The sequence below is a fragment of the Sinohyriopsis cumingii genome, chromosome 19, assembly GCF_028554795.1.
Source record: "Sinohyriopsis cumingii isolate HCF-2022 chromosome 19, ASM2855479v2, whole genome shotgun sequence".
Lineage (NCBI taxonomy): Eukaryota > Metazoa > Mollusca > Bivalvia > Unionida > Unionidae > Sinohyriopsis > Sinohyriopsis cumingii.
In genome coordinates, this window is record NC_142979.1 from 25,198,251 (window position 1) to 25,224,229 (window position 25,979).

At 35.1% G+C, this 25,979-nt stretch overlaps 1 protein-coding gene across 1 annotated transcript in view; it reads right to left on the bottom strand.

Annotated features, from left to right (window-relative positions):
• The window catches only part of LOC149775307 (uncharacterized), a 100,656-nt gene that overhangs the window by 47,391 nt on the left and 27,286 nt on the right, over nucleotides 1-25,979 (bottom strand). Inside the window, exons 7-11 of the mRNA XM_089944358.1 lie at nucleotides 24,980-25,123; nucleotides 21,266-21,477; nucleotides 16,504-16,788; nucleotides 12,446-12,536; nucleotides 4,830-5,062 (exon numbers count right to left, since the gene is read on the bottom strand). Of these exons, the coding sequence (XP_089800484.1) occupies nucleotides 4,830-5,062; nucleotides 12,446-12,536; nucleotides 16,504-16,788; nucleotides 21,266-21,477; nucleotides 24,980-25,123 (965 nt within the window). The remainder of the gene's footprint in view (nucleotides 1-4,829; nucleotides 5,063-12,445; nucleotides 12,537-16,503; nucleotides 16,789-21,265; nucleotides 21,478-24,979; nucleotides 25,124-25,979) is intronic.

The window sequence follows — 25,979 nt, forward strand, 5'->3', positions numbered from 1 at the left end:
ACCATTGATGCAAACATTAACAGTTAATTACAAGGAGCTTGGAAAACATAATACTGTTGATCAGAACATTAACTGTTAATTACAAGGAGCTTGTAAAACATAATACCACTGATCAGAACATTAACTGTTAATCACAAGGAGCTTGTAAAACATAATACCATTGATCAGAACAGTAACTGTTAATTACAAGGAGCTTGGAAAACATAATACCACTGATGAGAACATTAACAGTTAATTACAAGGAGCTTGTAAAACATAATACCGTTGATCAGAACATTAACAGTTAATTACAAGGAGCTTGGAAAACATAATACCACTGATAAGAACATTAACAGTTAATTACAAGGAGCTTGTAAAACATAATACCGTTGATCAGAACATTAACAGTTAATTACAAGGAGCTTGTAAAACATAATACCACTGATCAGAACATTAACTGTTAATTACAAGGAGCTTGTAAAACATAATACCGTTGATCAGAACATTAACAGTTAATTACAAGGAGCTTGTAAAACATAATACCACTGATCAGAACATTAACTGTTAATTACAAGGAGCTTGTAAAACATAATACTGTTGATCAGAACATTAACTGTTAATTACAAGGAGCTTGTAAAACATAATACCACTGATCAGAACATTAACTGTTAATTACAAAGAGCTTGTAAAACATAATACCGTTGATCAGAACATTAACTGTTAATTACAAGGAGCTTGTAAAACATAATACCGTTGATCAGAACATTAACAGTTAATTACAAGGAGCTTGGAAAACATAATACCGTTGATCAGAACATTAACTGTTAATTACAAGGAGCTTGGAAAACATAATACCGTTGATCAGAACATTAACTGTTAATTACAAGGAGCTTGTAAAACATAATACCGTTGATCAGAACATTAACAGTTAATTACAAGGAGCTTGTAAAACGTAATACCATTGATCAGAACATTAACTGTTAATTACAAGGAGCTTGTAAAACACAATACCACTGATCAGAACATTAACAATTAATTATATGGAGCTTGTAAAACATAATACCATTGATCAGAACATTAACTGTTAATTACAAGGAGCTTGTAAAACATAATACCGTTGATGCGAACATTAACAGTTAATTACAAGGAGCTTGTAAAACATAATACCGTTGATCAGAACATTAACAGTTAATTACAAGGAGCTTGGAAAACATAATACTGTTGATCAGAACATTAACTGTTAATTACAAGGCGCTTGTAAAACATAATACCATTGATGCGAACATTAACTGTTAATTACAAGGAGCTTGTAAAACATAATACCACTGATCAGAACATTAACTGTTAATTACAAGGAGCTTGTAAAACATAATACCATTGATCAGAACATTAACAGTTAATTACTAAGAGCTTGTAAAACATAATACCACTGATAAGAACATTAACAGTTAATTACAAGGAGCTTGTAAAACATAATACCACTTAATACCACTGATCAGAACATTAACAGTTAATTACAAGGAGCTTGGAAAACATAATACCACTGATGAGAACATTAACAGTTAATTACAAGGAGCTTGTAAAACATAATACCGTTGATGCGAACATTAACAGTTAATTACAAGGAGCTTGTAAAACATAATACCACTGATCAGAACATTAACTGTTAATTACAAGGAGCTTGTAAAACATAATACCACTGATCAGAACATTAACTGTTAATTACAAGGAGCTTGTAAAACATAATACCATTGTTCAGAACATTAATATTCTTTAATTGTGCTTGATTAGCTTGGCATTTATGCATGACACATTACAAACTGGCAGTATAGCAACAATGACTTTGTCATAATGTCTCTCTTTTTATCTGCCTCTCCTTCCATTGTCTACTTACATTCATTTACTTAAAAAAGATAATTTAGTTATTCATAATAAATTGCAATTAAATTTGTATAAGATTATATCTCATCATGTTTGTTTCTATTTTGTTATTCTGTTCTATGGTGGCATCATGAATGGGAAATTTGTTTTATTTATAGACACATATACATTGCAAAAAGTATTTAAAAAATTTGGTCCATCATGGTAGCTGTAGTATAAGTGAATAACCAGGAGAGCTGACATTTTACAGTATTACTATCTGTTTCAATGATTGATCCCCAAAAACTAATCATAGAGCATTGGTTATCTGGATATTAAATGCAGTATCTACAAGTCTGCCCTGACCTCATCATCTAGATTTTGGTGAAACCCCATGTAGATATGACGATCTATTCAGGAGAACTAATGACAAGATTTGCAGCATGTTCATTGTGGCAACTATATCTGAGATCAGATAGGCACCATTTTTATTCAGGACCAACTAGATATCATAAATAGTCTTTTGGTCAAAACCATATGTCAAAATGACTTTCCATGTAGGAGGAGTAGCAGAAACCAAATTTTAAGATGGTTACCTTGGTGACCATACTGAATGTCAATCTGGCACCATTTTCATTTAGTACAAGCAGAATAATCATTAGAAGTCTTTCAGTGAAGACCTACGAGAAATAGCAATACAATTTTCAAGATGGCTGCTGTGATGGCCATACTGGATATCATGTCAGCACAATTTGGATTTAACACCAACCAGATACCTTAAGTCATCTGGTGAAAAGCCCCTGCTGACAGGACTTTCTGTCCAGGGGGAAAGTAGCTATAACAAATTTTTCATGATGACTGCTGTGGTGGCCATACTGAATGTCAGACTGGCACCATTTCATTTTATTACAGTATTTGCACATCCCCCCATTTGTTTCTACCCCCTTCAATTTTAAATGTGAAAACATTAAGGATATAAACAATACACAAAACTTAGTCATTTCATTCATAATTTATAACCTGTCTGTCACCAAGGGGTACCTAATATTGTTGACTTGGTGTTTCAAAGCAAACTGAAGCTTCTGACGTAAACAAGCAGACAGACTGCTCATTGTCCTTTTCTGGTTTCTAGAATAGTCTGTTTCAGTAAAAACTGTGTTGTCTATGACCAATATTTTGCAATGTCTAGTTTTAATATTTCTCAAACAAACTGAAAAAATGAAAATGAAGTCTTGTATGCATGTGTTTAAAGAGATGTAACTCCAAAATGTATGGAATTGCTTAGATTATCAAATAAACTGAATTATCACATATGCTGCTTGAAAACACAAACTTGCCATGCAAATATGTCGACTGTGTTTAGACCGCTCTGGCGACAATCAGGATCAAACTTATAAATTACTGAACAAAATGACTCAGTTTTGTGCATTTTTTATGTCCTTGAAGCCTTTTGCTTTTAAACTCTTGGGGGTGAGGTACAAACTGTAGGGTGTATGAATGAATACTACAGGACCAACTAGTCATCATCTGTGTGTGTGATTTGCATATTATCCTGACACAAGGCTGACCAGTCCTAACACTAACCTCTTAAAGCTGAGCACCAAGCACCAAGCAAGGCAGCTGCTAGTACCATTTTTATAAGTCTTTGGCGTGACTCAGCTGGGGTTCGAACCTGCGACCACCCATATCCAAAGTGGATGCTCTAACCACTTAGGCCACCTGAGTGGTCACTGGATATAAGAAGTCATCTGGTGAAAAAAGCACATATCAATATGACTGTGGTCTGGAGGAGAAGCAATAAGAAGATTCTGAAGATGTCTGTTTGGTTTTCATACTGAGCATCAAAACTGCAGTTTATCTGAACCAAGTAGACATCATAAGAAATCTAGTGAAACTCCCATGTTGATATGACAATACACTCACAAAGAGTAGTAATAACAAGATTTCTTTTCAAGATGGCAGCCATACTGTAGGAAGAAGAACCATTTTCATTTAGGACCCATCTGAAATGACTTTCTGTTCAGGAGTATTAAAAGATTTTCAAGATGGCTGCAATAGTAGCCATTTTGGATATAAAATCAACACCATTTTCATTTAGATTTAGCATAACAAACTTGTGCTAACAGCTGGTTGGACACTGGAAGATGGATGTCATTATGACATGACAAACAACCGACATCAAGCAATCCCATAATCTCTTCTGATCTTGACTAGTATGTGGGAAAGCCTGCCAGTAGCTTCTCGTGGGTCGGTGGTTCTTCCCTGGATTTGCCAGGGTTCTTCCTCCACCAGTTATACTGGCCACCATGTATAGCCTATCTTGTGCTGAAAAATGGCGTTAAACCCTAGAACAACAACAACAACAACAACTAGTAGAGCTAAAAGCTACTTTTTTGGTTTCCAGAAGGACCTTTTACAATGATTAAATCATTTTTATATACAACACTATCAAATACATTTAAAACTGTCCTCCAGCAACCATTTATGAAAAGTAGGAATACTGATAAGCTTTTTTTTTAAATATGAGAAAAAAAAGTTTTTTTTAATAAAGAAAAGTTGCACAAAAAGTATGCAAATTACTAAAAAAAATAAAACCTTGACTTAACCTCATAAGCTTGAACAATAAATGCATGCTCTTATTCACATACTAGCTATCTCTTAAGTCCAGATTGCCTCATCCTTCCTAAACACCCAGCTTGACATCACATACCAGTATATCATATCCAAATTCATCTTCGTTATGGCTAATAATCAATTTTAAACATAAAATTGATAAAAAGCAGATGGACCATTTTAGAAAAGTAGGGAAAAATAAAGAGTTTAAGAAAAGACAGGAAAAGTAGGAAAAACTAGAGCTGCTGGAAAGGCTGAACTTTGAAACTGGATCCAGCTAAACATTAACAGTTAACAGGTATAAGGAAACAAATTTTAAAAAATCAATACATGGCCAAATTTTAATATTTATTCAGGTAATTGCATATTATACTTACAATAGGTTGAGTATATGATGGTGGTTGTACCCTGGAGGCAGCAGGACCAGGTGGAGGTGCACGTGGCTGATAATGCCTGGGTGGTGGTCTGGGTTGGAAATTGGGTTGAGGTCCAGGAGGTCGTTGGTTCCCTTGGTGTGGTCTCCGAGCTGTTTGTAGTGGTGGTTGGCTTTCTTCATCCTCGATATCGGACACATCCATTCCACCAACACTGACACCATCTATATCTTCATCTGCAGAACGAACAAAGGCAACTCTTTTTTGTAATTGCTACTTGTTTGAATAGCTCTCATACATGCCAACTTTCTAACCAATAGTATTTGTGGGGATTCACTGTCATATGGGATCTTTTATGGTCAAATATTGGGGAAGGGTCATTGTACACAGCCTAATCAACTTAACAATGAATAAAGAAGGAAAGTTAATATAGTTAACTAGATTATGTGTGTGTGTGTGTGCGTTTGTGTGTGTGGTCTCAGTCAAATCTGTTAGTAGCAGACACCCAAGAGAAAAGGCAAAAATAACCTTTATACACAGAAGTTTACCTTTCAAAATTGGGTTTTGAACAAACATCATGCACTGAATTTGAATATCACAATCATCATCATTATTATTATTATTATTATATGCTCATTTTTTTCTCCGTTAACTTTACATTATCAGAATAATTCAATATTTTACGATATTGCACACCTCCATATTGCACCCACACGCTGGACACACGTGCCCAATAGTATATTAGGAACTACTTTGTAAACAAATCATGTACATTCACATAGTAGACGCAATACGTTTTGGTTGATTAAATTTGTTTCTGAATGAACTAAAGTAGATGTTTCATGGACATCAACATACCAACTGTTTTGCTACATTCCACGTTAACTTTTTGATACACTGTTTCAGATTTTGCAATAGACACCAGAATTCATAAAACTGCTTGGTACCTACAAATAACATGCAAGTTATAAAGGCATAAACTGTCTCCTTTAGCTGGTAATAAGAATAGCAAAAAAAAATACATACTGTTTTACATCCAGAATTTCCTCAAAATGTACTTTCTTAGTTCTGAAAATCCGAATTACATGAGCCATGTCATGAGTTCTCAAGCTTGATTACACATTTCGAAATTGTACTGTAATTTCGACTATATTCCAAGTGCAATTACATCTTCCTTACTGTACTCAAAATGAATAACATTAAATTCAATAGCGTCTTTTTGATAATTGCAATTGAAACACTTCATATTTTTCCCAATAATGATTTCAAATAGTCAATGACAGAACAAACACACTTGCAAAGTAAACACGCTTCTCCTGTGCCACTTCAATTCGATGTATTTCATGTATAATTTGCACAGATGAATCCAGTCCAAAATCACAAACTTTCATCGAATCAAAACAAAATACCAAAATATATACATTCCAGATCAAAAGGAAAAGTTGTTACAATGCGCATTCATTCACAATTTGATTGCAAATTTCAATTTTAACTAGACATGCCATTTTCTTTCGAAAGTTATGTCGAGCGCGTGACTAAGTTCAAATTTATCTGGGTGGCGTTATGTGCACATTAATAATGATGTCATTGTGTAATGACAAATCTGCGCTTGTGTATTTAGTTTGGAATATGGCATTCATTCATTTACAATGTTTCTTGTAGTGTATTTTGTTTATATAATTAAGCCTTAGATAGAATAAGAAAATGAGCATATAATAAAAAGGTTACTGCATTTGTATGAGAAAATATGAACTCGTTTTGTTGGATGGATATACTGCACTCCCAAGGTTGTGCAGTATTCCAGCCAAAAAACTCGTTCAATTTTTCCCATACAAATGCAGTAACCTGTATTATTATTATTTGTATTATTATTATGTATCAAGATTGTTTTATGTACATTATCCTACAAAATCATACAATATGTTTACATGTTGTTCTATCTCAAATTTATGTTCCACACAAGTTTACTGTATCCTTCTCACTTTAATCTATCCTACAAACCGAATCATTTGCAATGAGATGAACTAATTTTAATTATGCAATACTTACCTGCTAACACTGTGTTCCTTCTCCAATATGCCAAGTACCCAGTCAAGTCTAAATATACTCTTCTCCAATTAGTAATTAGTAATTGGAGGCCCCAAATTGAAATGAACATAAGCCCAGTCTGACTTCTTAGTCTAAGTCAATATATGGAATATCTCCCCCTTTTAACCTGGACCGAGACAAACAGGACATCAGAGTTGGGCTGGGGGTGGGGGTGGGGATCTTTGCAATAGTAGCAGGTTAAGTATTACATAATTAAAATTTGAACATACCCTCCAGACAACAAAAACTGCATTTTATTAGCTGCAATACATCGCCTGCTACCGATGCATTTCTGACTTTACCAGTAATGTAGGAGGCTGATGGTCTCCAACAAAAATTGATGAAATAAATAAGTACACTTACCCTTACAGCAGGGGTGTTGACTACTTGTAGCCTGGTAGATAGCTTGGCTACATGCTGCACTGTCACAATTGGACCCAATGAGTAAATACTTTCACTCTGGTGCAAAAAAGGTCCAAGATAAGAGGAAAGGCAGGTTGAGACAAGAAGGTGATTCTTACATCATCCAAAAAGGAGAGCTTAATGTAGACCCAAGATGCAGCAATAAGTCTAATCTCATCGGACTTAATTCTCATGAAAGAAATGTCCCTCATGGTGACAAACTGAGAAGTTTTCTTTAAAGTAAGGACAATCCACCTGGAAATGGTGGCTGCTAAAATATCTTAGAAACTCTAGAGTTGTAAAAGGAGACAATTTCAACCCTTCCTTCTCCTTCAGAGGAAGCCAAATAAAAAGTTAAGGCCTAAAAAGAGTAAAAGAGTAAAAGAGCCTATCCTGATCATCCCTAGCACTGAGACAGGGTATCTCAACAAGACTATGAGCTAATGAAAGTAGCTGATTTTTTGCCAGCAACCCTGGTTGGCAAAGAAGAAAAACTGAATCATAGTTACTATTGTTGTTCCAATTATCAATTATAATCGATCATCAGCTGGTTGAGCAGACCAGTAAGTTAACTGATTGTGAAACTCCAGAAGTGTAAAGGGAGACAACTTCTTTTTAGTTGCATGCAAAACACAGAGGGTAGTAAAACTCCTGTGTAAACCTTAAGCTAAATAGAGCTTCCAATCCACTAAAGTTTATATGAATTATTTATTCCCTTCACAACATACAAATATAAAACCATACCATATTCCATAGGTGCAAACTTTCATAATTAGGAACATATAACCATGATTACATGGTTAAGCCATTAACTTGTTGAGTTAATAAATTTAAACACATCTTGGTGATTTCTTTCAGTTTAAATGTAAAATCCTTTGCAGTGTTTGTAAATAATGACAAGCAAGAAAACCATGTCCTTCTATACTTTAAATCATAGGCACATCACATGTAAATGAAAGGGTTTTGATGGACTGCAACAGTATTTCAGTTACATAAAAATGATCAGCCACAAAAATAACACAACAGAAAAAATGTAATATTTTTATTAGGTTTAAGTTTAGATGTCATTAAAAGAGATTACTCCTGTACATTTATTAACATTTTGAACTCATGAACAAAGATATAAATGTAACAAACAAAAATTAAAATTTGCTCTTAGTAACCAATTATTAATTATGAAATTCTGACCAATTTCCATCACTAATTGTTACCACTGAACCATAAACAAACCTTTTCCTTTGACATGACATGCAGTTCACTCCCAAGGTTCTTGAAGGAAGCTGTACTTAGAGGTCACAAAAAAATTCAATGAACAAAGGTTCCAGCTAGGCATTGATGAAATACTGGTCTATGAAGCTCAAAATACCCGATGAAATAGAAAGATAAGGGTCTGACCCAATGATGGAACCCTTCAAGAACTTGAGAGTGTTAGAACATGCTACCTTATAGCACTTAACAGCAGAAACAGAACATTCAGTTTCTTTGAAAAGGGAAAGATGGAATTCAGCAACTGCATTTAAAGGGGGACAGGTAGGGTCAACATGTTTCTTACTGCACCAGTTAGAAAATATTCCCCACTGTGCAACATAAATGTTAAAAGCGGTTTGCCTCCTAGCCTGCACAATGCAGTTGGCAACCTTACTTGAAAACTGATCTTGGCAGATCAACAGTTTGAGCTGAGCCAATCAGGAAGGTGGAGAATCTGTGGGTTGTTGTGCTGGAGAGATCCCCCATACTGTAATAGCAGGTCCCTCCTCTGTGCTACTCTCCTCGGCTTGTCAACCGACAGACTGAGTAGGTTGTTGAACCATGGCTGTTAGGGAGGTCACCAGAATGAGCTGAGATGTAGAGATCCTGACTGGGTGGTGAACCTGCAGAATTAATTTGAAAGGTATGGAGGTGTAAGACAAATGCACTAAAGAATTTACTCACTCTGGTTTCAAGTGAGCACACCATCCTGCATCTGATATGTCTGTGTACAAAAAGGAGTAGGATTCAGGGGCAATAAATTGGGACTTTATTCAGGAACTAATCCAATCCAGTTACCAATCACAAAGGAATTCAAGCTGATAGTGGATCCTTGTATGGTTTTTAGTTTGCTCGAAGCTGGAATTGGAGAGGGTGCAAGTGAAGCTTCCAAGGACAGCTAGACCTGCAACTGCATTCAGAGTTAACAGGAGAGAGAAAAAAACATGCGCTCATCTGAAATATGATGCATCTTATACAGAAAGGTATAGGGTTTGGGGCTGTGAATAGGGTATCCAGTCAGGAATCAATCCCAATATAGCCATGAACACAGGTGATGAAAATCAGAATATCAGAGGAATCTGAGCTGATAGTGAATTGATGTGCAGTTTTCAGTTTTCTAAAAGTAGGAACTGAAGTGGGGTGCAACTGAAGTCCCCCTAGGGGAACTAGATCTGCAGCAGCAGTCAGAGTTCCTAGAAGAGATAGATAAAGGCAAGCATTCAGAGTTCCTAGAAGAGATAGATAAAGGCAAGCATTCAGAGTTCCTAGAAGAGACAGATAAAGGCAAGCACACAATGAAGTCTTGGCCATCAGATTCACAATGAAGGACATAATCTGATCAGTCCTGTCTGCAGCAATGTGAATCATTCCATGACATGAGGAAATTCATCCCCATGTATACAATGTCCTAAGAAGGGATAAGATCGAATTTCTCTAGGATGAGGATTAGACCATGATGTCAACCAACAGAGAGATATGTCCTTTGGCAGAGTATAACTGAGGAATGCTGTCCATCAACCAGTCCCCATCAACATGATAAATGCTCTGGAGCTGGACGTGAGACCTAACAGAAGAACCCAAAACTAAAATACCTCCTGCCCAAGACAAAAGTGGAATCATTTCCTGTGTGGTGACAATGTGATGATATACCTTGAAGACTGACCAGTGAAGAACCTTATGGAAATCCTGAGACAGCAGTCACCATCTTGAAGCAGTTTTCATGAAGAAATTTGTTTAAGTTGAAAATATCCACAATCAGTTGAAACATTTCACCTTTTCTCAATGCCAAAAACTTCAGGGAATAGAAACCCAAAGTTTGGTCATTTACCACCAATTTGGCTCTTTCTCTCTGCAGAAGGGTGTTACCTCATCTCTTAGATGAACCAGTTTGGACTGGTCAAAGAAAATGGCAACACATAATGGACAAGGATGTTCCCCAAAGCTAAGCTGGTATCCTTAAAGTGAATCATCCCATACATTATCCATTATGCCTGACCAAACATCTGAAAAGATGGCTAGCTGAGTATTGATCAGTGTGCTGGGATGAGGAGAAGACTGCAGGAGAGGGTGCGATTCCATAGGGCTGAAACCTTCCTCCTAAGGGAAGTCTTCCTCCCTTGGCCTCTTTAATTAACCTTGTCTAATGAAAGATCAGTAGAAGATCTGAAATGCAGCTGCTTATTTGTCTGTTGAGGTTGACCGTGTCTGAAAACTTAATATCCTCATGGGTGGCAAGGTGTGCACTTCCTGGCTGCCTTCAACAGGCCCGGAGTTGCAGCCAGTGACTGGTGATACTGGTCCCTCAAATCCTTTGATGCTACAGAGGGGATGAGACCTCTAAAGAGGATCACTGCTTCAAACGATGCAGGCCTCAAATAGTTTTTGATGTGGTCCTGCAAAACTTTGTATGCCTTCAAGGTGGCATCCCTGTGAAGATGGAAAACCTCCCCATCAAAATGCAACTGCCATGGAGAGTACATACTCTGATGCTTTCACCATAGGCTCTAGCAAGTGCCTTTATGTTGCTTGAGTCCACAATTCGTAGTCAAAGAGACTGAAAGAGACAACCAAAAAGTGATTGGCATAAGAGGCAATCGTCACAAGGGTTCAAACCTAAGCTTCAAAGCCCAGGTCCCAGCTGATATTCCCACTTGGAACAAACGAGTATTGGGAATGAGGGTGGCTTAAGGAACTAAACAGGTAAATGAACCTGATAGATGGAGGCTGAGACCAGCAGTTGGAGCATAAAAAGTGAGATGGACTACCATTTTCAGAACATGAGGTGTTGGAAAGTGTACACATTGGTCATTCCAATATATAGAAAGAGCACTGATTATCCAAGCCTTTTAGATCCAGGACTGGTAAGACAAAGGCTGTGATTTTGGCATTCCACACTGTCACCAATAGGTCCATCATAGGTCAATCCCATCAAGCATCTACTGACTGAAAACTGAGGAATGAACAGACCATTTCATTTGTATTAGTTCCTTGAACTTAAATACGGATTTGTCATTGAAGGCACTGCTCTAGAAAATCCCAAACAAGAATACACAAGTTTGGGTATTTGGTTCCAATTTGCTGTTTGAGATACATCAACACAGTGGAGCTGTCAGACAGAATGAGAACTCCATTCCTATATAGGTTGTCCAGTCACCAATGAAAAGCTTTCAAATGGTTTCCTCTCATGGATGTTTATAAGTAAATAATGATCCTCAAGGAGCAACACTTCCATTGCATACCAAAATGTTAGAAAACTTGCTCCCCTGGTCTACTGTGTTCACATCTATAGAAATCATGACTGCCAGAGGCTGCACTTGCAGAGAGACGTATCCCCAACATGAGCCCAGGGTGGTTTGCCTGCCTTTGAGATGCAACCTGATATTGTGCAGACTGTGAAAGTTGGTCCAGTGGTCAAGGGTTTGGTCTCCATTTGGACTGCAGAATATTGTTATGGAAGCCCAAGAAGGCAACCAAGAACTAAGGTATATGTTGCCACACTAAGGAAAACCTGGCAGGTGAAGGAATTCTCTAGCCAATGGATTACTCAGGATAGTTAAGGAATCTACCCTTGTAAGGATTCAATTCTTGTTTGTTTTTTACTTGAACATATATTCCAGACCTAGTCAAAAGAGTTCTTAAAATAGTATGAGGTCAGAGATGTCCTGATTAACAGGGGAAAACCATAATTTTGACTAAAATCTTCGCTATCAATATGAAGAAAGAAACAGATCTCCTAAAGATAATCAAGAATTTCCTACTTCACTTACTTTAAAAAATAGCCTGCAAATGAAGAAGAAATCTTCTGGAAGCTCTTCTAGTAATATCCCATAACATAAATTGATTAGTTCTCATAAATATGTGAATATTAAATGAGATCTTACCCAGATGATCATCAGTGGTCATTGCTACTTCTTCCCTGTCATTTGCTGTGGAATAGCCTTCCAGTGCAGCTTGCCTTGTGTTCACAGAAACCTGACATAGAACAGAATGGTATACATTTCTGGTGGCAACGGCATGGCTGTCTTGATAATAATTTGTAAGATTTGAAGCTTACAGAGTTAATTTTACAGTTAAAAAAGTTCTTACAACTTAAATAACTTACTCCCAGTAAAGTGATCTTTAAGGTGGAGATAACTGGAGAAATCAACAATCTGAGGTGGCGCTATACAGTTTCGCATTTTGCATAGGGTTAGGAATTTAAAGAAAAAGAATGTCCCCGGCTTTCCTCACTGGTTATACTGGCTATTTAAAAAAGACCTTGTATATCTTAGGTATAATGCAAAGAACCTTTAATTCCCTTTATTTTGGTGTATGATTGATGGGTGTACTATGGGTTATAGAGTATACAGCTTGGCCTTACTTCAAATGTGCACCTTTCAAAAAAGTGCTAGCTCTACTTGGTCATTTTCACTTCCTGAACTTCAGAGGTCATTTGTATAAAAAAGAGCCGATAACTTTTTTTACATTTTATATATTTGGTAATTCATTCATTGCACTTTCAGAAGCTGGTATTGTCTAGTCTGGCAAAATTCATTTTCCCTATTTTAATAGCTGCTATGTATAGTGTACTTTAGACTAATTCAGACTGATTTTTTAACACAAGGGAGCAGTCATTTTAGTTAGCAGTGTGCTTAAATCATGTAAAATTTCCAAAAGTACAATATCCAAAAGAAATATCATCCACATTACATTAATGTAGCATAGAGGTATGCAAACATTCTCTCCACTGTGCATGTTTTAAATGCGAACTACTTCACCTTACATACGTCACTCTCTCAAAAGTACTTATTATCTGGTGAGCGCCACCTGAGACAAATGATTAAATTCTCCTGAGAATATTGGAATTGAAGATTAAATTCAGAACCACAGTCACATGTACAACTGATGGATTGCCCAATCAGAGATAGCTCTTCCTGCTTGTTAGCATAGCAATTTAGTCAAAAAATCAAAGTATCTATTTCTGTTAAAAACATCGACTGAATGTAAAATGAATTATCATCCTATACTGAAAGTTGAAGTTTAGACTATCGGATTTTTTTATATGTTATATGGTGTGAAAGTGTTGGACCTGACCTGATAAGTCAATGACAAGCCGGCTATAATTAAATAAAACTCACCATAATATCAGTGGTCATTCAGTCATTGTTAGCTGAAATCTGCTAACATTGGACTGACAACTGGGTGGAGTTACTGATCATCTATTGGACATATTATCATTATGTTAACGTATGAAGTCTTATGTTCTCTCCAAGTTCAAGTCTGTCAAAACCAGTCTCCACTCAAATTCATCAAAAACATTACACAGACACTTAAAAACTATGATCTGTTATATATCAGTGTTCTCCCAAGGCCAATAAAATTTAATAAACTCCACTTTTAAAATGAGCAAGCATGTGAACATTGTGCACAACTGATTTGCAGTAGGTGAAATCAAACATGTAAATTTTATTAATAGTAACAATGCTCAATCTGATCATGTAAACACTTGACTTACAGATCACCAGACATAATCACTTACTAAGTAACTTTCTGCAACTGAATATTGATATGCTTTCATCAATTATCTAATTATTAAACTCATGTTATCAACTGCACTTGGCAAGGTTTTACAATGGCAGACCAGGTTGATTAAATGGTAGGATTTGAACCCAAACACTTTTGGTCACAAGTCCACTACACTAACCACTGAGCTAATGCAGCTCCTATGTGAAAGTGTTCATCGTGCCTATTCAACATCCCCAATTCATATGTATTCAGATGGAGGTGCAATATATATATGTAAAGAAGGGTAACTCCATCTGAATACACATGAATTGTGCAACCAATCAAAGAAATGGAAGATGGATGAATAAAGAGAAGAAGAGAAGAATAAAGGAATTGGGAGCAATTGTGCTCACGTAAATATGCTACCACCTCTTTCTCAGCCCACCCCTACCCCATAATGGAAGGAGTCATATTGTGAAAAAGAGCATAACTATTCTGAAAATAGTGCAATTATAATGATTCGTCAACTTCTGATGATGACCATAATAAAAAATGTAAGAGTAGTTATATTCACAAAACTCTGTAATATACTGCATTCAGCAACAAAAAAAGCCAATAAATCTTACAAAACTAACTTTTATTTTTAATCAATGTGTGCATCTTAAGATGATGACCATAATATGTAGCAACTTTCACTGTAATCTATATTAAAACAATCCTGCCAAAAGAAGCTGAATTCACAAGATTATGTCTCACATTACATTCAAAGGGTAAAATCTCTAACCACAATTGTGGAAGAAGAGTAACTTCCTGCAATGTAAATCTTTAAATGATGACCATAAAACAGCTTGGGCTCGCTTAAGATGTGCTCATATAAAAAAAAAACTGCTAGCTCTTTTGGTCATTTTTTTTACTGGACTTCTGAGGTAAATTGTAAAAAAATAAACACCTGATACCTTTTTAGCTTTGCAGTTATTTTGTAATTCAGTTGTTGTACTTTTAGAGGCTGGTATTGCCTACTTTGGTAAAAATTAATTTTCCCTATTTTAATAACTGCTAAAGTTAGTGTACTTTTGACTACTTCAGGTTAATTCTTCACGCACATTGGGACAACCATTTTGGTCTACTGTGTGCTTAGATCATGTACAATTTACACAAGTACAATATCCAAAGAAATTTCAGCCACAGTTCATGAAAGTAGCATAGAAGTATGCCAGCATTTTCTCCTTTGTGCATATTGCAAATGCAAACAACACCTTAAATATGTCACTCTCTCAAAAGTACATAATAACTGGTTAGTGCCCAATCAAATTTACGTCATACACTAAAATCAGGCTCCAAGTTCAAAAGGGCAATAACTCTAAAAAAATGCAGAAGCAAAGTGATTTATCAATGTGACCATCTTCAGATAATTATCATGTCAATTCTTAAGTCTTATGGTTAGCCAATGAAATCTATAAGACTAGTTACATTGACAATATTCTGTTGTACACTGCATTAAGCTGCAGAACAAAAAGGACAACAGCTGTAACAAAAATTGATTTATTAATATGAATGTCTTTTGGTGATGACCCTAATATTTACCAAGTTTTGTCACAATCCAACAAAAACCGCAGGACTCAATGGCACTGTTGAACATGTTACATTTAGCTACAAGACAAAAAAGGCGTAATTCAAATAAAATTTGTGAATGCTCAATGATTTGCCAACATGTGCATCGTTTGATCATGACCATAATATTTATTTCAGTTTCATGGTAATCCATGGGTCAATAACAAAAATTGAGTGAGAAAAGTGCTGACAGGTGCATCTTCAGGTGATGACTAATATTTACTAGTTTCATGGCAATCCATTTTTAACTGGGGACTAGTATGACTACTGAGATTGTGTGCTGAATGGAAACAAGGAATACTATCTTCTCTGTTGAGGCATGAGGTAAAAAAAAACATTAAAAAATAATACTAACTTAACATCACATTGAATGATTCATATCAAGAAAAGTTAAAAAGTAAATTAGGTTTTTTCATACATTAGCTGTGATTTACTTTGTAGATGAGTCCTATACTATGATGTTAATGTTTTCAGTAGATACTTATCTTTTCAGTATTTAATTTTCTGTTAAATATATCAAAAGTTTCTCTACCATTTATAAACAGATTGATACTGTATGTTAAATAAGAAACCTAAAGAATACTTTAGGCTTGTATATGGTTAGCTGCATGCTGTACAACTTCAAACATTTTGTACCTAATCCTATAACTTCTGAATCATTTGGGGAGAACCTGGACAAATGAAAAAGTAAAGAAGAAAATATAATAAATAATCTTGCATTTTTTTAATTATTACAGTTCCAAATATTCATTGCAAATTGGACTCCATCTTTTAAATTTAGTGATCAGAAATTGAGTCAAATATCTCCACAACTATGTGAATCAACGCACTTATGTTACTCTACCTCTATTCTTTCATTTCTCCGATGCATGTCAACTGGACTTGATAAGTCTATTCTTTCATTCCTATGTATCATGTTATCACCAGCACTTGAGTCTATTCTTTCATTGTTTTTTGGCATTGTCTCATTTGCACTGGATATCTGCCGGTCATTGAAGCTGTGCTCTCTTGAGCGATCTCTTTCTGAAAGACTCTGTGATCTGTGTAACATGGGGGCTCTCCCTGTCCTGGGCCTTTTGGGTGGATGTGGTGGCGTTACTGGCATGCTCTCTACACTGTCTCTTGTACTCTAGAAATACAAAGGAGTATAGTGCATTTGCACCAAATCTTTGATGCTATAAGTTTTCCACCACCAGAAATCAGTCTAACAATGACATCAAAATTTGTTTGAAATCTGAAAATAACAGACAGTCCATGTTCACAAACAAAAGTTACAGCTCAGTCTTTCAGGGGCTACCTCCAACTCCACCATATGATGATGCAGAATGCTGAGAATTGTTATGACCATGTCAAAAGAAAGTATATCTTAGATAGGGTGAAAATCTAGTTTGAATGATTGGTTCTTGTATGGAAATATAAATTGGTGTGCTGGATAAACTAGATGACCATTCTGAATTAAAAAAAAACACATACAATGTAGATTTGAATTAAAAAAGTAAATATAGTACTACCAACTCATGTCGACACCACATATGAAAACAAGCCATCTATGTCGACAAACATGCAAAGTCCCAGTCCCTTGGTCTATTATTACTAACAAATGTGTTATGCTTATGTCAACGTCGAGATAAAAAATAACTATACATGTTGACAAAAGCCCTCGGTCCCAACTCGAACAAATTCTTTGTTTTCTTATCATTTATCTCGACAATCCAGCTGTTATTTGATGTTGCCCCCGTGCTTTAATTCTCAAACTGCAGAGGGCATATGTTTGATCTCCTGTAGTTCGCTTTTGCAGTGGCTTCAAAACATAGTATTTTCAACCATCATAAAAACAAGTAAACAACAATCTTTTATAAAATCATTGCACCCTTCATCAAAACAAGCCAGCTACAATCTTTTATAAAACATTGCACCCTTCATTAAAAAAAACCCAGTTGCAGTCTTTTATAAAAACAAAGCACATTTCATGAAAACAAGCCAGCTAAAATTGTTTATTAAAACTCTCACCTTTCATTAAGTAAAGTTGTTACCAAATTTGTATAATGGCAGTGAAATCTGATGAACTGTTGTATTTTTGAAGGTTATCAGAGAGTAGAACAAATTAATTGTGTAGTGCAAGTTTTGTTTTCTTCTGGAAAAAGTAACTTTATGCTTATGATGACTAATGATAAAGGGGTCAAATTTTAACTACCTTAAATTTAAATTAAATTCCATTTTAATTTAATAAACTGAATATGCTATAGATAATCTTTATTACATGAATTACTCTGTTCCAGAATTGTGAGTGTTTCACAAAAGTACAAGTTTTTTGCGTAATTAATTCAAAACTAGGTGACTTTTTATTTCATTTTCCTTTGAGTAACCTCTTTCCCTCAACAGCCGCATTAAGTTTATCTTTGTTGTCTCAGGCAGCCCAAAATCTATGCCAATTTATGTACATGCAGTAACATGCTGCTGGCATGCTGGTTAACAGTGGATTGTACAGTATAGTGCAAAGGTAATGCAAACATAAGTTGTCAATATAAAAGTGTTTTTCAAACTGGTTTTGTCTTTTGCATTCATTTAATTTTCAATTGTTTATTTTCACAAAGTGTAGTTGTTGTTGGGTTTAACATCATTGTTTAGCACATGATAGGCTATACATGGTGGCCAGTATTAATGGAGGAAGAACCCGGGAAATTCCCAGAAAGAACCACTTACCCACGAGAAGCTACTGGTAAGCTTTCTCACATACCCACATTGGCCGAATCAGAGACTTGAACCCAGGCAGTGAGATGGCAGTGATCCGTAATGGAGAGCGCTTTAGACCACTCAGCCACTCGGTGCCCCCACAAAGTGTAGATCTTATGCACTGATGAAAAATTACCCCTTACTGACAGATTTCACGTACAGGTATATGCTAAATTTATATTTTTTCATCCCTCCCACACTATAACACTTACACCTCTCTCGATAACTCGCACACAACGGGGTCCACAAAAGTAGACCGCAATATAAGCAAGGGCTCGAGTTACTGAGGGACCTCAAAAAATTGAAAAAAGTTCACTTTGATATCAAGAAAACTGGGGGCTGGGGGCGGGGCGTTAGGGAACTGGGCTGTTTAATGACTGAATCCTCATTTTACAATCACGTTGATAATAATTTTTAATAACACGCTTTTTCTAATGAATCTGTTCATTATTCTGTTTAATAACATTATTTTCAAAATATCCAACATGTGAAAGATCGTTCCAACTGGTTTCAACAACTCTCACATGTATGCAAAAAATCTGTGTATTACATCACTGCTTTTTGTTTTCTTGATGAGTCTGTTTCCCGTTGTGGTGTTTAATATTATTCTGCCAAATTAAGAGTCTACATAGCAAGGAACTAGACTTAATGTTGATATACCACCAAGCAAGATTCTTTTTTTTAAAAATATGTGACATTCATTTCGTGAGACAATAGTCTATGTCGAAACTCAATTTTGTATTGTTCAATTAGTACAATATTGATGTTGTCATTTCATTGGAAGTAATAATGAAACTTCTTATCATCCTTGAGGATTCCTCTAAGCGCCAGTTCAAGAATTCTCTAAAACTCGCTTGCCCACAATGGTCTGTATCTGTGAAATCAAGCTCTTTATTTTATGAAGTATTCAATTTGCTTGGCAGCCTTGCTATCTTTGATCACAGTTATGAAAGAGTTGGCTAATTTAAGGTAGGTTATGTTACATACACAAGAGCATTTACAACAGTGTTCGACTGATCAAATGAAGTGAGTTCACCCGACATACAACCAGGTCTGCTAGATTTTAAGTTTGTAGGATTTTTGTACCTTTTAACTTTTCTTTTATTCCACCTCCTTTATTTGAATCAAAAGACATAATTAAAGTGATAATACAAAGGAGGCCAGCTTTTAATTCAGTGCAACAATACAACAAATATTTCTGCAAGTCAGTTATCAAAACACGGTCAGCACTTAATTAGGTTCTCAGAAAAATGCTTGCAGACATAGCTGTTATGATAGATTGACAAATTTTACATTTAATTACAAGAGGAGACACTGCATTTATGATGATTACACTTATAAGGAACTAAAAGATAGAACTAGAACACAAATTTAAATTGATAAAAAAAATTTATTTAATTTGTATTTATTTATCAAAGTACCGCCTCCACTCGGCATAAGTGACATTTTTATTGATTGAAATTTCCTTACATATCGTTAATTGCAGTGTACTAGGAATGTCATTTGGAAAGAAAATGTAAAAACTTGTATGACCTATTTTTAAATTCTATATTTCAAATGATCTACCATTTTTTATAATAAAACAAATGATATATCAAAGTTTACATTACCAATTTTGATCTCGATTTTCTTCAAGTTCAACAAATTATTTCTAGCTTAAAAAATGGGATCCACGCCTGACCCCACATTATAAGCAGGTTCGCAAGTTATCAGGGTGTGAGTTATCAAGGGAGTAGTGCATCTTAACTGCTGCTTATGTTGACAGAATTACTGCAGACCCAAGGCTGTTGAGATATATGAGTAATACTGCAAATAGTCTTGAATAAAAAGGGCTGTAACTCCAAAAATAATATAACCATAAAATCACCAAAGATACAATCAATATAAAAATACAAACCACAGCTGGTTGAAAATGAATAATCCCTGGTAAAGTGTAAAAGAAAAGACAATCATGTATAACTAAAACTTCAACTAATTTTGCAATAAAATGCTTAAAATCAAACTTATTCAATAAGTTTTTAATAAATAACTGCATTCTAAATCTGGTAGAAATGGACTTATTCCTGGTCAGCTATCACCATGAAACAAAGAGGGAGAAACCATCAACATTAGCAATCAGAGTACTGCTACTGTTAATGCATTTTGCTCACTATACCAGTGGGGAAAAAAACATGCACCAAAACAATGATGGAAAAAAAGATGCCAGTAGTTTTAAATAAAACGCAATCTGATCATATACGCCTTGTAATCATATCTAACAATCCATCTCCTATGATTATGAAACATTTAAATGCTCACCCTTTACACAAGTAACATAACAAAACAATGGGGGGTGCATCAATGCAAGTTTTCACCTTCCTGTTCCTGTTGCTATCTTAAATGGTGAAATGTAAGTTCAAAATGATTTTAAAATTGCTTTTATGATAAAAGAAGTTATACTAGGATGTGTGCATCAAATTTCATGACCATAAAATTCAATGTGGCACACAATTTTGCTTATAAACTTTGGAGAGTAAGTGAAGAATTGCAGTAATTTGATACATTCAATTTTTTTTGGAAAATATTAATTCATTCAGACAAACATGAAAGAATGCAATTCTGATGCAAAAAATCGTTCATACCACCAATATCTGAACAAATTAGGCAAGGTACATAGTTGAATTTACTTTGGTATATCAGATGATAAGTCAACATACCATATACAAATATATTTTGCTGAACATATAACTTTTGCTAAAGTCTCATACTTGTGGCAGACCATCAGAGTTGAACAATTTTGGGTTTAAGTATGAAATTAATCTAATAAGGGACTAAGAGGGAATAACTAAGGTTAAATCTAAAAACTAGGATTAAAATAGTATAATCTTCTATACCATAAAATCAAATTCATTTCCACTGAAATCTCCATTCATCAAAGAAGAATTCCCAAACATCAAACCAAGACCATTAGCAATGGGAGTGCTCGGATTGCTGGTAAATCGCTGCCTTTGATGCGACATGATGATCAGCTGACAGTAATGAAGCTGGCGATTGCGGGCATACTCCCAGGCAGTGGCATTAAACTTGTCTACTGCATTCATGTCAGCTTAAAAAAGTAAAATAGTCCTCTAATAATATGATTGTATTTAATTGTACAGTGTTGAAGATATATCTTAAAAAATTTGAATGCACTAGTAAAATTCATCATAATTTCACTTCATGATAAAGACAGATAACACCAAAAAACCTAATCAAGCAGTGAACTGTTAAAAGAAAGAAGTCAAATCTCTACCAAACTCCTCAGTGGAAATAGAAACCTGACATAATGAATCAGAGAAACCTATTAGTAATTAAATTAGAAATACAATAAAACCTGTCTTGAAAGACCACCCATTCTGCAAAAAAGATATGGTTTCTCAAGACAGGTGGTCTGTCATAACAGGTCATAGCACTATATAATCAATAAATCTGTGCATTGAGAATATGGTCTGTCAAGACAGGTGGTCTCACATAGCAGTGGTCTTTCAAGACAGGTTTTACTGTACGACATAAAGGATGAGAAAAACTTAATTACAGTCTAAATGATGTGACTGTGAACCACAGCACAAAAGAAAAAATTAAAATCAACAATCTTAAGCATAGAACCAGAAAAAGAATTTCACTGATATTGTCAATTAAACTTTATATGGCTTTTTTGGACAATCATTAAGTGTCTAACAATGAGAAATAAAATATGTATGTGTTCCTTGCAACAAAAAAGGAATTAGTTTACAGAATCCATACATCCATTATAATGCAGGACTTGGGGTCCATAAATGCCAAATGTGTCATGAACAGAACCGCAATATATAAAAATACGATAGAAAATTAAAAGAATCAGTGCGCTGGGGAATAAAAGAAAAATGAAAGAAACAGTGCGTTGGGAGAATAAACAAAGGATATGTCAAATGTATAGGAATAATATAATTTAAACATTTGTTTTACACTTCATGGTATTTGTGCAATTAATTTTGTCAAATAACTGTAATATCTTTCAAAAATGTAAAGGGATTTGATATAAAGCTTTATGGTGTTTTCTTTCAATCCATATTGTCAGAGGTCAAACCATGAGTAACATTACACCCACTTTTAATAAATATTAAAACACATTGTTCTGTATAATTCTGGATCATTCAGTCAGTCAACAAACATGACCTTTTCCAACTGGTAAACAGTAGCCTGATAGCCAACACATTTTGTAATCATCAGTAATAAAATCAGAGTTTGGGTCCAGTACACCAAGCTAGTTTCACATCAGCAAAGACTGTTTTGGCAATAACCATATTATAGTCTGAATATATCCCCCCATCTGTTTGTAACCCCAAACGATTTGAAAAACAAAAAGCATAAATGAGATAAAAAGATGCACAGAACTTAGTTAATTCATTTATTTATAATTTCAAACCTGATTATGACCAGGGGGCCCTTACTGTTATTGTCTGCACATTTCATACCAATTGGAAGTTTTCAATGTAAAAGATTACCTTGTTCGCCTGCCATTTCCAGTTCCTGGACATGTCCATTTTCAGTGAAGGGTAGATGCACTACACATGTATGTACATAGAAGGTAAATACTATGTCATTGGCTTCCGAGATTTACAATGTCAAATCAAGCAAAGGAAAAGAATGACAACTACAAATTTGCCATTCATGTGATTAACAAGCAGTGTAGTTTCAATATACATGTGTGCAAAGAGATATAACTCTCAACCTTATGGTAATTTACAGAACTATCTCGCAGTTACTGAATAGGATGAACTACATCACTCTGTTGTCTGAGTACAATAGACTCACACACAGTGTATGTAATATGGTGTTGTGTTAGCATGGAAACTTCATTAAGCATGAAACGCTCAGATGATGAGAGTGTTCGGGCCACCCTGGTCAAAGTCAGGTTAGAAATTATAAATCAATCAATGAAATTACTACGTTCTGTGCATTTTTTTTATCACATTAAAGCTTTTGTTATTAAAATGTGTAAGGGGGCACAAACAAATGATGATTGCTTGATGAGTGAATGTGTGGTTTAACACCTACCTTTTGGTGCCATCAGCATTTATTGTAATTCATTAAGTGCAGAATGTTGGTACATACTCAGTGAATACAATAACAGATCAATTAACCATAAAAGGAAATGCCAAGTCACATTTTATTTTATACATCTGACACAAGACCACTTGTTAAGTGTGCTGATTGTGACCTGTGGTAATTTTCATTGCTCCAATGGATTAGTGATGGCTGTGATTCAATGGCAAAGACATTAACATTGGGTTAGCAGATTAACATTCAATTTGAATCCTGTCATTTTCTAATATAGGGCTTCACTGATATCAACTTTTACACGATTTAAATTAATGACAAACCAAAGTCACATGTGGAAAAAAATTATATTAAATTCCAGGCCAATGCATCTAGCAACATCAATTTTTGACTCACTTTCTTTATGGTGACTGGATAATGCACTTTAGGCTGCATTGGAGCACTTCATTTGCTAGTTCTGCATGGCAAATACAAAGCCAAGTATATTTCATTGCACTTGTTTATTGACACTAGATGTAACTGACCCCAGAAAGGATTAGTGGCAGCATGTATAACATGTACCATCGGATGTGTTTACTGAGACAGAATTGCTGATCTTCTGGTGTGGGAGTGCTAACAGCAAATTTGGCAGTCCTGTGTACTGTTACTAAATACTGATGCAGACCAATTACAACAGTGGCTTATTATAGACATACCTTGAGTAATTGTTGTTGTGCTATAATATCGTAGTAATACAATGTCTGACACTGATTAAATACCAATAGTGGCTAATTCAAGAAGAAGGCTGATTGTTAAAGTCCATTCTGGTGAATTCCAAATCAAGAACAATGATTCTAAGTCAGGTTTTCAGCTGGCTTCAGTTCAAAATTTGAAAACAAAATTACAAAATGGCTTTAATGTTTATAATTTTTGGTCAGAGAGCCACAGCATTACTGTGTTCCATCTGGAACAGCATTATAATGTGCAGTATAGAGGTGAACAGCTGCATCTATTTCTGCATGCAAACAAGGAAAGAGAAACAATTTATTAGCTATGTCCATTGCTGTTAAAATCATAAACATAGGCAAAAATATAATACATATTATTTTATGCATGGAAAATAGCAGTGTTTCCACCAAGTGGAAAAAAGTACTCTCTTACTTTAAGACCAGAGAATATCTCATATTTACATGTATACATGGTCAATCTCAACTAGCAAGTATACAACTTTTAAAATTTAGCAAAATGCAAGAAAATTTTATCATATTCATTTACAACTTAACTTGCTACATATGGAAAAATGCCAAAGTGTTCTCTGTTCTCTGCTGCACCTTTAATGCAAGTGGTTTTTAAAGAAATTGTGTGGTCTCCTAAAAGAGATGGTCTTCAACTCTGGTTTGTACACTATATGAACCATCAAAGTAGTCTATTGTTTACACCATGTCAATTGCTAATACATAAGAATTTCATGAATTTTATGTTGCACATAGATGGGACTGGATAAATTTGTGAACATTTTAATGATGCAACAATATAATTAGTTCCATTACCTTCATTTTCCAGCAAAAAGTTGACAACATCGCCATGTCCCCCAATGCTGGCTAAATGTAATGGAGTTCTGTCTTGTTTGTCCCTCTGATTTATGCAGTGATGTCCTCCTATCTCTATAATGATCTTAGATGCAGGCAGAGATCCTGAAACAAGAGGCCCAGTTGGGTCTGAGATTGCTCACCTGGCTGATATCGCCTAGCAGCCAAATGCAAGAGCTGCTGACCAAACATGTGGGTCAGTAGAATGCCTTCTGAAGAAATTTATTCCAATGCTGTTAATTATATATGTTATAAAAACAATTGTTGGTAACACTGTACTGAGTATTTCTTTAAGACTTTGTTTAAAGGTCTGTCTATTTTCTGTTAAGGTGGCCATATTTAATTACAGCTCTACAACAAATTTAAAGCTTTCACACCAAGATGACTTCCTTCAAATTTGGTTGCATTCTGCTGAGCAGTTTTGAGGTTTATCTACTTTTAGTGCTGGTGGCCATATCTGATAGCAAATTAGCATAAACTGTATAAACAGAAAAAAAAATCCCCTGTAAGTGGATGCTTTGCAATAAATTTTGTTAAGTTCTTTGGAGAGGTTTTTAGAAGTTTGTTTAAGGTTTGTCTGTCTTTAGTAATGGCATGGATATTTTACTGCAGATGAAAATAATTCGTACAAACATGAAAACACTTCATTCCAGGATGCTTTCACTTAAATTTGACCAAATTCATTCCAGGATGCTTTCACTTAAATTTGGTCAAATTCTGCTTGCAATTTTTGAAAACTCATTTAAATGTTTGTATGTTTTTAGTAACAGTTGCTATATATGATTCTGGATCATCATAACTTGCACAAACTTGAAAACCCTAATGCCAATGTGTTTTCCCTCAAATTTGGTAAACTTTTGCTGAGTGTTTTTGCTGAGAAGTTGTTTAAAGGTTTTTCCATTTTTAATAATCACAGCTATGTTTGATGGCAGATTGGCTTCATTTATGCAAGTTTAAAAGC